General features: G+C 41.3%; 1 protein-coding gene across 1 annotated transcript in view; it reads left to right on the top strand.

Annotated features, from left to right (window-relative positions):
• Positions 1–14658, top strand: part of DIAPH3 (diaphanous related formin 3) — a 504443-nt gene that overhangs the window by 29988 nt on the left and 459797 nt on the right. Inside the window, exon 3 of the mRNA XM_073325081.2 lies at positions 9567–9743. Within this exon, the coding sequence (XP_073181182.2) occupies positions 9567–9743 (177 nt within the window). The remainder of the gene's footprint in view (positions 1–9566; positions 9744–14658) is intronic.

Raw genomic sequence — 14658 nt, 5'->3', positions numbered from 1 at the left:
GGTATGGGATTCGACAGCCCCTGGTGCCATGCCATGTTGTTTAAGTGCCGGTCGCACGCACCGGGCTGGAACCCACAACGGTCCTGCAGGGAGAGACACAGCAGCATATCCCCGACCCCAAGTGATTAGAGGTGCTGGGCCCAGCCACTGTGGATCGGGCAGCTGACGGTAAAGGACACGCGGTCTTTCCAGTACCTCAGATTTGTGAAAATGCCGATCCGCAGGGGTCTGCTGATCTGCATTCAGTGTTAAATTATTTAAAGTAAACAAGAGGATATACATTTGTTGTTGAATGTCTCCTAAGGTTCGGAGACGCAGCTCCCCTTGTTTTAATTGTTTATCTAGCAAGGTTTTGAGTGTGCGATTGGCACGTTCAACAATGGCTTGGCCCGTGGAATTATAAGGGATTCCGTGTTTAAGACGGACGTCCCAGCGGGCACAAAAGGTGGAGAGGGCTGCAGAGCAGTAGGCTGGGGCATTATCTGTTTTAATTTGGCAAGGGCGACCCATAACAGAAAAGCAGGCCAGCAAATGGTGAATAACTTTGTTAGTGGCTTCCCCACGTTGTGGGGTTGCCCAAAGGAAGCCTGAATAAGTATCAACGGAAACATGTAAAAATGAATAGGGGCGGAATTGTGGTACATGAGTAACATCCATTTGCCACAGCTGATTTGCTGCGGTACCTCGGGGGTTAACGGCATAAGAAAAAGTAGGAGCAGCAGCAGCACAGTGGGGGCAGGAACGAACAATGGAACGTGCATGATCAGCAGGAATGTGAAACTGCCGGGCCAAAACAGAGGCAGACTGATGAAAAAAGGCATGACTTTCAATGGGGTCAGAAAAAAGGGAATTTACCTGACCACGCAACGCGCGATCGGCGCATGCATTGCCCTCAGTGAGTGGCCCAGGCAGAGGGGTATGACTGCGAATATGAGCAACAAAGTAAGGGAAATGACGAGTGGCAAGAAGATGCTGTAAAGACAAAAACAGGTGAAGGAGGTCTGCATCAACCTGAGGGGTAATGAGGGCAAGGGGTAAATGATCAATTACCTGATAAACATAATGGATATCCACAATTAAATTAAAGGGACAATCAGCAAAAAGTTGAAAGGCCAAAATAACAGCAGCTAATTCTGAACGTTGTGCAGAACGCTGAGGCAGTGTAAAACGAGAATGCCAACGAGGGGGGTCACCCAACTGATAAGTGACTACACCTCGGTGGGGAGAGCCATCAGTAAAAAGAGTGACAGCGGAAATAATGGGTTGAGAGCGTCTAAGACAATGAACAACTAGGGGCACCTTTTGGGTAATGACCAATCGAGGATCTTTTGGAGGATTGTAAGAAATCTCTCCCACATAATCACAAAGAGCAACCTGCCAGGGCAAGGAGGTGTGGCACAAAGAGTCAAATTCAGTACGGGACAAGGGGAGCACAATGGCAACTAAATCAGTGCCAGTGAGTTGCACTGCACGGGTGCCCGAGGCTCTTTGTGCAATGTCTGGCCCAATCGCTCCCAGTCCGCTAGCTTAAAGCTTCCAGCTTCAGGATACCACGGGCACTTGGCACGCACCTCCTGTAGCAGGAGAGTGAGTTCTCGAGCCGGGCAGTCATGCTGAGCCTTACGCAGCAAATACTGCAGCTCATTGCGGTGTTGCACTTGCAAAGCAGAGAGGGAGCTTCCCATACTTACCACAATGAAAAATACTCACCGGGATCCACGAAGTGGATGAGTGACGCGTCTGAAACCCTTGCCGGGCGAGGTGAGTGCTGAGTGCCCCACATTGGGCGCCAGTTGTTGCGGTTCAGTGATGAGACAGAACACAGCTTTATGCAAGCAAACAGGCTGGTCAGCGGAGATGGGCTGTTCTGCCCCCCCTGCCTTCCACCTTCTCCTTTTATTATATTTCTCCCCCTAAGCATTACACACTGCTACACAAAGGAATGTATGACGTTGATTCATATGCTTAGTTACCATCCTCTATCTACTACAATCCTGGTTCTCAGGCCTTGAGCCCAGGCTAAAGAAACCTCCCACAGTTGCTGTCCAAACAATCAAGTTCTCAGGGTTCATATCTAGCCCTTGTCCTTGGATAGAGCAATGTGTGCATTGCTCCTAGGAATCAGTCAGGGTGTGCCCCGCCTGCTTCCAGGTGGAATAGCTAGACATTAACCCTTCACTCCAGTCTTCGACAGAGACTTTAGAAAGCCAGATAGTTGCCGTACTGAGTGTGTTTTGAGAATGTGTATGTTCAATTTAGTTACATCCACACTTCTCAGGGAAGTTTTTAGTCATCACTAATCCACAAACTTAAAGGATTTCAAACAATTGCTGAATAACCTAACAAGGCACATCTTTGAACAACTGGAGAAAGTTTCTTTGCAACTTGCCTCACAAAATAGCATTTTTTTGGTGGCTGTTACATGAACAGTTGAGGTTTAGGCCAGGTTAACTTAACAGAGAATTAGGCACATGTTTTTAACAGTGAGGGGATTAACCACTGGAACAAACTACCAAGGGAAGTGATAGATTCTCCATTTCTTCATGGCTTCAAGTCAAGATTGGATACTGTTCTGGAAGATACTAAATCTTTTGGCCCCAGTGGCTAGTTCAAAAATTGGGGTCTAGCACATTGTTCTAGTCAGAATAAATACATGGAGTAAGGTACCTTTATACATGCTCTTCACCCACCCTTCCCCCTGCCCTGGGTCCTGGCCCCAGGGAGCACGGGGCTGCTCTATCCCTCAGGGACCCTCCCCAGCTGAGCCACCTCTCTGGCAGGTTCGCTGAAGCCCTTGTAGTCAGGTTGCCTTGCCCTGGTGCACAATGCATCCTTAGGGCTTAACCCCTTCCTGTTCACGCTGTAGCTGGAGGACAGGAGGCAGCTGGGGTATGTCCGTGGCCAGCAGCAGCCTGGAGGTGTTAGCTGCCTTTCAACATTAGGTGGGTAGGAAGGGACAAGCTGCTTCCAGCCACATGGCGTGAGGGTGGGGTTAGGGGAGAAGAGATGAGCTCTGCAAAGACACGGGCCAGGTCATCCCTTTCCCTCCCCACTCCTCCCCTGTGGCTGGAAGCAGCTCCCATCCCTTCCCTCTCTCACAGTGCTGCTGCTAGCCACACCCTAGTGTGAACCCTGGCAGAAATCTGGGCGGAGGCAGGTGCATGTGACCCTGCGTCCTTTCAAACCCCACACCACTTCCCCCGTTTCACCTCTGGAAGATGCGGTGCCAGCAGAGGCAGGTCCGTGCCAGAGGCCCAGCCAGGCATGGAGAGTCGGTCGGTCACCCACCCTGTGTGAGAGGTGTATGTGTGTGTCACCTCTCCCTGTGTGAACCGTTAAGCCTTAAAGATAAGAAGGTAAATAAAAAGAATCCAACTACGCAATATTTCTTTTTAACAGGGGCTCGGTTTACTTGATGTTAATTTGAATGTTTGTACTGCATAGTTCTGATTGCCATTGAACTCGCTTCAATAAGAGTAATTTTACCAGACAATAGGGTGTTGTGCCGCAACGGTCTGCCTGCTCTCAAGTGGTTCTCTTTAGCCATGTTTGCGTCTGCCATAAAACCAACTGAGTAAATTCTTTACCTCTCGGAGCATATACCCATGATCTCTTGAGACTGTACCAGAATACAGAAAAAAAACACACTTTACCAAACATTCTGTAACTGGAACAGTGATCTCAGCTTGTCCATGTCCAACTTAAATCTCCAAAACACTTCCTTTTCATAAGGTGTGGGGACAGAGATTGTGGGGAAGAGAAACTACTTTCCACAATTGATCTCACTGTGTTCTGTTTATCTCAATTTTCCTAATTTATTATGGAACTTCTTTTATGGTATCTCATTTTACATGTTTGGTAAGCTAAAGGGATTTCTAACTCAGTCGTGAATACTAAGAACATCTGTGGTGGAACTCAGTTCTTAATGAGTTAAAAGCATCTTTCAATGGGTCATTATCTTGTAAATCATAGGAAACATAGCAATAACCAATATCCTTTATCAATCACAGAACATACTTTGTTTGGAAATACTCCTCATCTGTCACACCCTCTTGTTCTTTACAACACAACTGTGGTAACAGACATCCTTTGTTAGTCACCAGGAGTCTCTCTCAGGACAGGTGGACACATTTCCTAGAGGTCAACAATGTTAGAGTAAAAGTGATACACATTTCTTCATTTGGTCACCCACTATGGTTCAACTAAGGACAAAACTTTTCATTTTGATTAGGTACAGAGCACTACCTTTGTAGATACAAAATATTTGGGTTTTTGACCACATTTTTCGTATAATACTTTTTTAAAAAGGTAGAGATTTTAATATTTACAATTGCTGGCAAAGCCTCTCTGCCCAAATAGTTCAAATTCCTGAGTGGCCTTGATTCTGCCTCTCTTTTAGGTGGAGTCTCCTACTTCATGAAGTAGGAAACTGTTTTTACTATCTTAACAGCCACCCTTCTTTTATGCCCATCAATTTTGGTGAGGTTTTACCCATCCGGTAACAAGATGTGTTAACCAAAAACAAGTTACAAGACTTAGTAGAGGGGTGCCTGGGTAAAATTCTATTATCTGTGATATACAGGAGGTCAATGTAGATGACCTAATGATTCCTTCTGGCCTTTGACTATAAATCTGTATGTAGAAATATTTATCAGCCAAGTGATCCTCTGTCTATACTTTGACTCTTGAGTTGAAGGATGCATACTTCCATATTTCCATCCTTAAATGCTATGGGAAGCCTCTGATTTTCATAGCAAAAGACTGTCAATACCAGCTGAGTTCTACCCTTTGCATTCCTATCGCGCCAACGGTGTTTATCATGAGTTAATTTCAGTTCAAACTAATTGGAAGGATAAACAAAAATAAATCTGCAGCTAGGAGTCCTTGATTTCAAAAGGGAAACTTAAAAAAATTAGGGGAATTAGGGAAGTAGACTGGACTGAAGAATTCTAAGGTTTGAATGTGGAAAAGGCTTGGAATTATTTAAGTAAAAGCTGCAGAAACTGTTTGAAGTGTATATCCCAAGCAAGAGGAAAAATTTGTAGGGAAGAGTTGCAGATCAAACTGGATGAATAAGCATCTCAAACAGGTTATTAAGAGAAAGCAGAAAGCCTAGGAAAAAAATGGAGGAAGGGATGAATCAGTAAGGAAAGCTGCTACTTAGTGGTCTAGGAGTGTAGAGGAGTAAGTGAGAACTGCCAAAAACCAAGCAGAGCTAGAAATTCCAAAAGAAAATAAAATCAGTATTGATAATTGCTAAGTAATGCACATTGGAAAACATAATCCCAACTTTACTTATAAAATGATGGGAGTCTAAATTAGCTGTGAGTGCTCAAAAAGAGAGATCTTGGAGTCATTGTGGATAGTTCTCTGCAAATGTCCAGTCAATGTGCAGCAGCAGTCAAAAAAGCAAGCAGAATATTGGGAATCATTCAGAAAGGGATAGATAAGACAGAAAATATCATATTGCCTCTCTCTAAATCCATGATACGCCCACATCTCAAATACTGCGTGCAGATGTGGTCACCCCATCTCTAAAAAGATATATTAGACTTGGAAGAGGTTCAGAAAAGGGCAACAAAAATCATTGGGGTATGGAACGGCTTCCATATGAGGAGAGATTAATAAGACTGGGACTTTTCAGCTTGGATAAGAGATGACTAAGGGGGGGGGGGTTTACTGGGGGGATATAATAGAGGTCTATAAAATCAGTGTAGAGAAAGTTAATAAGGAAGTGTTATTTACTCCTTCTCATAACACAAGAAGTAGGGGATCACCAAATTAAATTAATAGGCAGCAGGTTTAAAATAAACAAAAGGAAGTATTTCTTCACACAACGCACAGTCTGTGGAACTCGTTGCCAGAGGAGGTTGTGCAGGCCAAGACTATAACAGGGTTCAAAAGAGAACTGGATAAGTTCATGGAGGATAGGTCCATTAATGGCTCTTAGCCAGGATGTTTAGGGATGGTGTCCTTAGCCTCTGTTTGCCAGAAGCTAGGCATGGGCGACAGGGGATGGATCAGTTGATGATTACCTGCTCTGTTCATTATCTCTCGGGCACCTGGTGCTGGCCACTGTCGGAAGTCAGGATACTGGGCTAGATGAACCTTTGGTCTGATCCAGTATGGCCGCTACTTATGTTCTTATGAATGCAGTAGGAGGAGAAAGGTGGGGTGGGCAAGTTTCAACAAAATAAAGATGTTTCTAGTGGAGATGAAAAGGAAAAAATTGTTTAACTCCAGTGTTCTGCTAGCAATGATATACAGATCGGAATGCTGGTCAGTGACAAAAGCGGAGGAAGACAAATTCTCTGTCACCCAGAGAGCACTGGAAAGGCGAATGTGTAAAATATCGCTCCATGATCACATACCGAATGAGGAGATCAGAAGGCGTACAGAGGTGACTGATGTAGTGCAGGCTTCTAAATCTAATGCACAATTTGTCAGTGGAGTCTAATGTGGAGTCCTTTTACCATTGTGAAGGAACTGGGAGGCAATTGGGTCACTGCACTCTGTCTTTCCAACGGTTGCTGATGGCTAAAAAGAATCGGATATCACATGCATGAGGTGCGCACACATCTAGTGTGGGATCTGTGCAGACAAAACCTCTCAAACTACAGTTAAGACAAGAAACCATTCTTTTTCTGTAATGCATATGTACACATACAAAGATTAATCACCTGATGACCTTCAGTGTGTGTGTGTGTGTACGTACAATACTCAAGGTCATCAAGAGATGATGAATTTGTAATTCATGAGGTGGAACTCAGTGAAGCTGAAAATTACTTTTTTCTAATATGAACTGCAGTTAAATGGAGTTTTTTAGCTTAGTACAAGTTTGTGCTTTTATTTTTTTTATTGGAGTAATTTTGTATATCATCCCCATGTGTAGTACCTGATTGGATACATATTTTCAATACTTGCTGTAAAATGTGAATTCCTAAAGTCTGATTGTAATAACTGTTACTTTGTTGCAACATACTAATAGCTGGGACCATGGCAATTGGCAGGGTTGTCTTTCCATAATTGTGAAAACGCAAAACAGGTACAGACTTCAAGCTTCCATTTGTTATTCTACTTGCTCTTAATAGTACATCTTAATAGCAATACTTTTGTAATCTACATAGAGGCTAAGGGACCTCTCACATAATAGTCTGTTTATATTCGAGCCAGTTACTTCTATATTTCTTATCTAATATGTATGAATCAAGCTTTCATGTAGGTATACATGGTACAAAATATTTGGACCAAAGGTTTGGTTTAGTAAGGCTTTAGGAAGTTCAGATACTTTTAAAAACAGCGTTCTTGCAGTAACAAAAACTAAGGGAAGGTGCCTAGCTGATTTGGCTAGGTTAATATCTGTTGCTTACCAGACTGCAAAAGTCTGAATTATGCAGTAGTACTTCCAGTTGCTTGTATTTTTGATCCTCCTTGACAGTGTGTCCAGTCTTGAAGGCTCAGTCAAACCTGTGACTAAGACTTCTGATTTATGGGATTGTTCAAACTGATTCTGCACTTCTACATCTACTCCTCCTATGTGCTGTCCAATCTGAAGTGTTGGAAATGCCAAGTGTAGGGAAGACCACAAAACTGATAAGTGTTCCTTGCCCTGTCAAGTTGTGGGGTTAGCAGGTGGAAAAAGAAGGGTAAAGTGAAGTAATTGGTATGGTAGTGTGGGAAATTCTGGTGGTATTACTTGATAAGGAAGTAAGGTGTTGTAGTATGTTGTGGAGCTGAGGGAGGAGGAGAAGAAATGGAAAGAAACTCTTGAAACAATTCTTAACAAAACTAAACCATCTAGATGTTACTATTGACTTTCTTGTGTTTTAGTGAATGCTATCTTTTATGCAATAAGTACAAAGAAGAAATTTACCAAGTCGCTTACATAAACAATAGTTTAGTATTTTTAGAATGGCAACATTTAATACTGTGAAGTATCATGACAGGCTTAAATTGTGATTAGTGTAAAAAAAAAATCAATGTTACTTTAAGTATTGAATAAAAAAAGTCAGCATTTTATTAGGAAGAGTTCTAGAACATCAAAATCATGCCCGTTATGAATTGTAATTTCCTTCATAAGAAGCAAAGAAGTCTATTTAAAAAAAAAACCCAGCTTTTTCAATAAGTTTTTGCAATGGTTAGTTTAATATTAACCTTTTTAATCCTCTTTTTTAATTTTTGTACATTAAAGTCATTCAGATATTAATTGTTCTTCCAAAGCCTTCATGGTATTAGTAAAGGGTATGTTTGAACTCGAAGACCAGAATGTTGATTTTTAATCTGAGTGACCCGTATTCAGGAATTTCATGTGTCTGAATATTGGGCTTTACTTTATTATGGCTGGTCTGAAGTCTATGGGAAAATAGATATCTAGGGAAAAGACCCCTTATACTGCAAAAGTATGGTATAAACAAAACTGGGTGATTTATAAGCAGTACCTAATATTTTTTTATAAGCGATACCTAATATTTATTTATGTTCTTCGATAAGAGGTACTTGTTGCAGAACTTTTTGTAATGGGTAAAATAAGAATCCTTTGAAAGATGTTTGCTAACTCAGTAAAAACTGCTGGCTGTCACAATTGTCACTAATGGTAACTGGAGTAGAATTCCCCTTAGTTTATCATTCATGTAATCCTAAGGATGCCATAAAAGAGATTCCAAAACTTACCAATTGCCTGGCTCGTTACTTGCTCCTATTTAGAGCTCTGAGCAGCTGTGAAACTGCCAAGACCTACATACATTTCATTTGACTGGTGCTTGTTCTGCTATAATAGATAAAGGCATTGGATATTCAGGGGAGGGGAACCTTACAGCGACACTTACCCTCTTGAAGCAACCAGGAGGTTGCTGGAGAAAATGGATAGTAGCAGAGACCTCCCATGTATCCGATGGGTGAAGGGACAAGTACTTTTTTCTGTAGCAGCAGCATCTGAGCAGCCTTAAATTATAATCTGGCAGCCCCTAACCAGAGGCTGATATGGAGGAGTGACCTCCTGTTGGAGTGCAGGGCTAGTGGCCTGGTAAGAATCTTAGCAGTCTCCTTCCCAGTGGGGACTGGTGGTGGTGATGAGCTTTCATCTAGTGCTTTGACTTTGCATGGATACACGCTCATTTTCTATCAGTTACTAGATAGTAGATTATAAACTCAAGGTTACTCTTGGGAAGAGTGAACTTTATATTTTTTACTGGAATATATTGCTGAGGTTTGGCCAAATAATATTTGGGCATCCAAAATTAAAGGTCTGTGTTGTAAATAAATCTCTGAATTGATGTGCCTTACTCCTTTTGTCTTGGGTAATAAAAACCAAAAAAGATACCTATCAATGCCAACTTTTAAAGTAGACATTGTATTGGAGCAGCTGAGTTTTTTTTAAATGTCTGAAGATGAGTAGAATAGGTCTCTCATCATAAAAATGTTAAAATCAAATTGTAAATGCGAGCTGTTGGTCAAACATGTCAGACAATTAGCTTTTTAAAAAAAGTATATGTGAAAATTATTTACTGTGGTTGAATATAATACGAATGACAGCTGGTGATAGACGTTCACTGTTTTTTTGTTTGCAGTTGGATAGATTTGCCAGCATAAGGATTCCAGGCAGTAGAAAAGAAAGACCTCCTTTATTGCAGCTGAAACAATCGCATTCCTCTACTGATTGGTCATCGCCTCCTGCAGATGTGGTTGAGTTCATCCCCAAACCCTTGTCAGAGCGAGAAATTCTAGCACTTTTTGAAAAAATGATGGTAAGAATCCCATCTCACTGTTTCATACTTAGTGGTAAATTTTAGATGTTTCTAATTTAGATAATTATGCCATGACTGATGTGTGTTCACTTGAAGCTCATTGTCAATGTGTGAATGAGTCTTCTTTTGTCCCTAATTGAATGAAGAACATGTATCAAGATGTGAAGGGAAACAGGGAATCATCATCAAGTGGTGATGTTTCTTGTGGGATCTTAGCCCCGTGTTCTTTTTTTAATCCGTGACCTGGAAGAAGGCACACAATCATAATTTACCAATTTTCAGATGAGACAGTTTTTGGGACTAGTAAATAATGAAAACTACAGCTCACTTTTGTAATACAATCTGGATTGCTTGTAAACCAGGTACAAGCAAATAGTACCCTTATTTGGCTTTCAGTACTTCTGAATGCATCCTATCCCAGGATCCTTGGTGACAGCTGTTGTTCAAATGATCTAGATAGTAAGGGCTACCAAAATGAACGCCACAAGTTGAAAGGACTATCTATTGGGAGGAAAAAACTTATTCTTCAGCTAGCTTGGAAATGTTTACTGCTAATTGCCAGGCCCTTTTTAATTAAATATAGTTATTTAAATGGGATTATGTATCAAGTTGTATAGAAAAGCTTTCTCAGGATATCGGGGAGAAACTGAGGTCCGTTTATAACAGAAAGGTCAGTTTGTGGCTCATACTTCTTTGAAGGTTGTGTTAGATGCTTTAGACACTGCAAAGACCTCTAGGGTCACAGGTGTTGCCATGAGCAAGGCTTCTTGGTTACAGTCTTCATGGATACTGGAAGAAGAAGAGATCACAACTGCGGGCCTCTTATTTGAAGGCTGTGACTTGTTTAATTCCAATACAGATCAAGACCATCATTCCATAAAATTTGTGAGCCAGTTTTTGATCTGTGGGGTGCTATATGCCACAGGTATCAAGGAGAAAACAAACCAGACCTCAGACTTTATTGAGAGAGATGCTCCCTTCCTATTACTACTCTCAGCACAGGCCTTCTGAACAACAAAGAGAAAAGAGGTTCTAGCAAAGGAGGCCAAAGAATTTTGGTTGGGGGGACTCTATCCTGGGAAGTAGAGACTCTATAGAAGACTTTGTTGTCATGATGCATGATGAGCTGTGACCAAAGGGGCTAGTGTGGTCCTCTGATGTATAAACAGGGGAAGATTGAATGGAAGTAGAAAGGCTATGTTACCTCTATATTTGACTCGGGTCTAACCACTGCTGGAATACCATGTACAGTTCTGGTGTCTGCAATTCAGGAGCAAGAAGAATGATTAAAGGATTGTAAAACATGCCTTACAGTGATAGATTAAAGGAGTTCAATCTATTAAGTTTTATAAATGGAAGGTTAGTAGACTTGATAGATCTGTAAGTGGCTTTCTGTAACTTTGCTGTAGGGTAAATAAGCATTCTCTTGAAATTTACCTAGCTTTTTAAAAAAAGGAATAAAAGTAAAGTTCAAGCCAATTCTGTTACGTGTAACACTACTGCTCTCCATCATGTGGTATTGGGGCCTGAACCTTCAGCACTGCACAGACCCTTCTGCCACTTGAGCTACAGGATTAACATCAGTTTGTAGTAGGTGGATTATAGAAGTGTAGGACTGGAAGGGACCTCAATAGGTCATGTAGTCAAGTCCCCTGCACTCAGTAATAACTAGACAATTCCTGACGGGGTGTTTGTCTAACCTGTTCTTAAAAACCTCCAATGATGGAGATTCTACAGCCTTCCTAGGCGATCTGTTCCAGTGCTTAACCAACCTGACAGTTAAGAAGTTTTTCCTAATATTCAACTTAAACCTGCCCTTCTGGAGTATAAGCCCATTGCTTCTTGTCCTATCCTCAGAGGTTAAGGAGAACAGTTTTTCACCACCCTCATTGTGACATCAACTTTCAAGTACATAAAAGATTATCATGTCCCCCCCCCAATCTTTCTCCAGACTAAACAAACTCCGTTTTTTCAATTTTCCCTGATAGATCATGTTTTCAAGACCTGTAGTCATTTTTCTTGCTTCCCTCTAGATTTTTTACAGTTTGTCCACATCTTTCCTGAAATGTGGCACCCAGAACTGGACACAATACTCCAGCGAGGCCTTATCAGCATGGAGTAGAGTGGAAGAATTACTACTTGTGTCTGGCTTACAACATTCCTGCTAATATTTTCAGAATGAAGTTCACTTTTTTGCAACAGTGTTCTACTGTTGACTCTTATTTAGCTTGTGGTCCACTATAACCCTCGGATCTCTTTCTGTAATACTCCCTCACAGGCAGTCATTCCCCATTTTGTATGTGTGAAACTGATTGTTCCTTCCTAAGTGGACTATTTTTGCATTTGTCCGTACTGAATTTCATCCTATTTCCTTCAGACCATGTATCCAGTTTGTCCAGATCATTTTGAGTTTTAATCATATCCTCCAAAGCACTTGCAGCCCCTCCTAGGTTGGTATCATTGGCAAACTTTATGCCATTATCTAAATCTAAATCATTACGGTACTGGACCCAGGACCGATCCCTGTGGGACCACAATCAATATGTGCTTTCAACTTGATTTTGAACCATTGGAATAGTTTTCCAACCAGGTATGCACCCACCTTATAGAGCCTAGATGGAGCTACTATTTCCCTAATTTGTTTATGAGAAGGACATGTGACACCATATCAAAAGTCTTACTAAAGTAGAGATATATCACATCCCCCCATCCACAGTGCTGATTATCCCATCAAAGAAAGCTATTTGTTTGGTTTGACATTATTTGTTCTTGAAAAATCCACGATGATTGTTACTTATCGCCTTATTGTTCTAGGTGTTTGCAAATCGATTACTTGATTATTTGCTCCATTATTTGCTCCATTATTTTTCCCGATACAGAACTTAAGCTGACTGATCTGTAATTCCCCGTATTGTCCTTCTTCCCTTTTTTAATAGATTGGCACTATATTTGCCTTCTTTCATTTTCTGTGAGTTTTCAAAGATAATCACTAATGGCTCAGATATCTCCTCAGTCAGCTCCTTTAGTATGCTAGGATGTACTTCACCAGGCCCTGGTGTCTTGAAGACATCTGTCTAATTTTTAACTTGTTGTTAACGTAGTTTAGAGTCAGATCCTACCTCGTTTTCACTGGCGTTAACAATGTTAGACGTCCAATTGCTACTAACGCTTTTGATGAAAACTGAATCAAAGTCATTCAACACTTGCCATTTTCCACATTTTATGTTGTCTTTCCCCCATTATTGACTAAGGGGCCTACGCTATTCTTCATCTTCCTTTTGCTTGCAATGTATTTTGTAGAATGTTTTCTTGTTACTCTGTCTCTAGCTAGTTTAATCTCATTTTATGTCTTGGCTTGTGGTGGTCGTTTTCTAATTTGACCTAGTTTCCACATTTTGTAGGACTCTCTTGAGTTTCAGATCATTGAAGATCTCCTGGTTAAGCCAGGGCAGTCTCTTGCCATACTTCGAATGTTTACTATGTGTTGGGATAGTTGGGTCTTTTGCCCTTATTAATAGCTCTTCAGAAAAACTGCTTACTCTCTCGAGCTTTTTTTCCCCTTTGGACTAGGTTCCTATGGGATCTTACCTATCAACTCCCAAAGTTTTCTAAAGCCTGCCTTCTTGAAACCCATTATCTTGATTGTGCTCTTTTCCCTCCTACCATTCCTTAGAATCATGAACTCAATTATTTCATGATCACTTCCACCCAAGCTGCCTTCTACTTTCAAATTCTCAACCAGTTCCTCTGTATTTGTCAAAATTAAATCTAGAACAGTTTTTCTTCACTAATTACTTTCTCCACCTTCTGAAATCAAAAATTGTCTCCAAAGCATTGAATAATCTGTGCCCTGCTGTATTTTTCCCACAGATGTCTGAATAGTTGAAGTCACCCATCACCACTAAATTGTGTGTGTGTGTTTTGGATGATTTTGTTGCTTTTTAAAAAGCAAACAAAAACCTCTTATCCACCCCCCCGTTTTTTCCCCCCCCTGTTTAGGTAGTCTGTAGCAAACCCATACCATAACATCACCCTTGTTTTTTACCCTTTTATCATTGCCCAGCTATTTTCAATGAGTCTGTGTCCTATTTCCATCTCAATCTCAGTGTAAGTGTTTACATTTTTGGTATATAAGGGAGTACCTCCTCCCTTTTTTCCCTGCTTGTCCTTCCTGAGCAAGCAGTATGCTTCTGTACCAATATTTCAGTCGTGTTAATCCACCAAGTTTCTGTGGTGTCAGCTGTCATTTCTAGTTCTTCCTGTTTGTTCCCTATACTTCGTGCATTAGTATATAGACATCTAAGATACTGATTTGATTTCCATTCTGTTCTCTCATCTCTGCCTTGTCCATACTATGATTGCCAATGCTCCCCCCAGATTCTGACCCTTCTCCCAGGTCTCCATGTTTTTGACTTATATGTGGGCTTTTGTTTCCTGACCTTGTTGAGCCTAGTTTAAAGCCCTCCTCACTAGATTAGCTAGTCCGATCCAGATTTTCTTTCTCAATAGGTGGATCCCATCTCTGCTCAGCTCTTCTGGAACAGCATCCCATGGTCAAAGAAATAGAAGCGCTGTTATCCAGCCCTTAGAGGATGCTTAACACAAGAACAGTAGGTTTTTCCTATGCATTAGTAGCTCCATTTCACAGGCAGCATAGTCAAGGACAAAAAGTTGTCTGATTGATTCTTTGAGAGGCAGTGTCTCAAAGGGGATGTAATTTGGGATTGCCATATTGGAGAGTTGGGTTCTAGTCTCTGTGTGTAACCTCCCAGTGAAATTCTTGCTGATCTTAAACACAAAGAAGCTTACAAGAAGTGGAAGACAGGACAAATGACCAGAGAGGAGTATGAAAATATTGCTCAGGCATGCAGGAGTGAAATAAGGAAGGCCAAATCACACTTGGAGATGCAGCTAG

The sequence above is a fragment of the Lepidochelys kempii genome, chromosome 1 (genome assembly GCF_965140285.1).
Source record: "Lepidochelys kempii isolate rLepKem1 chromosome 1, rLepKem1.hap1, whole genome shotgun sequence".
Lineage (NCBI taxonomy): Eukaryota > Metazoa > Chordata > Testudines > Cheloniidae > Lepidochelys > Lepidochelys kempii.
This window is presented reverse-complemented; position numbering and strand designations above follow the sequence as displayed.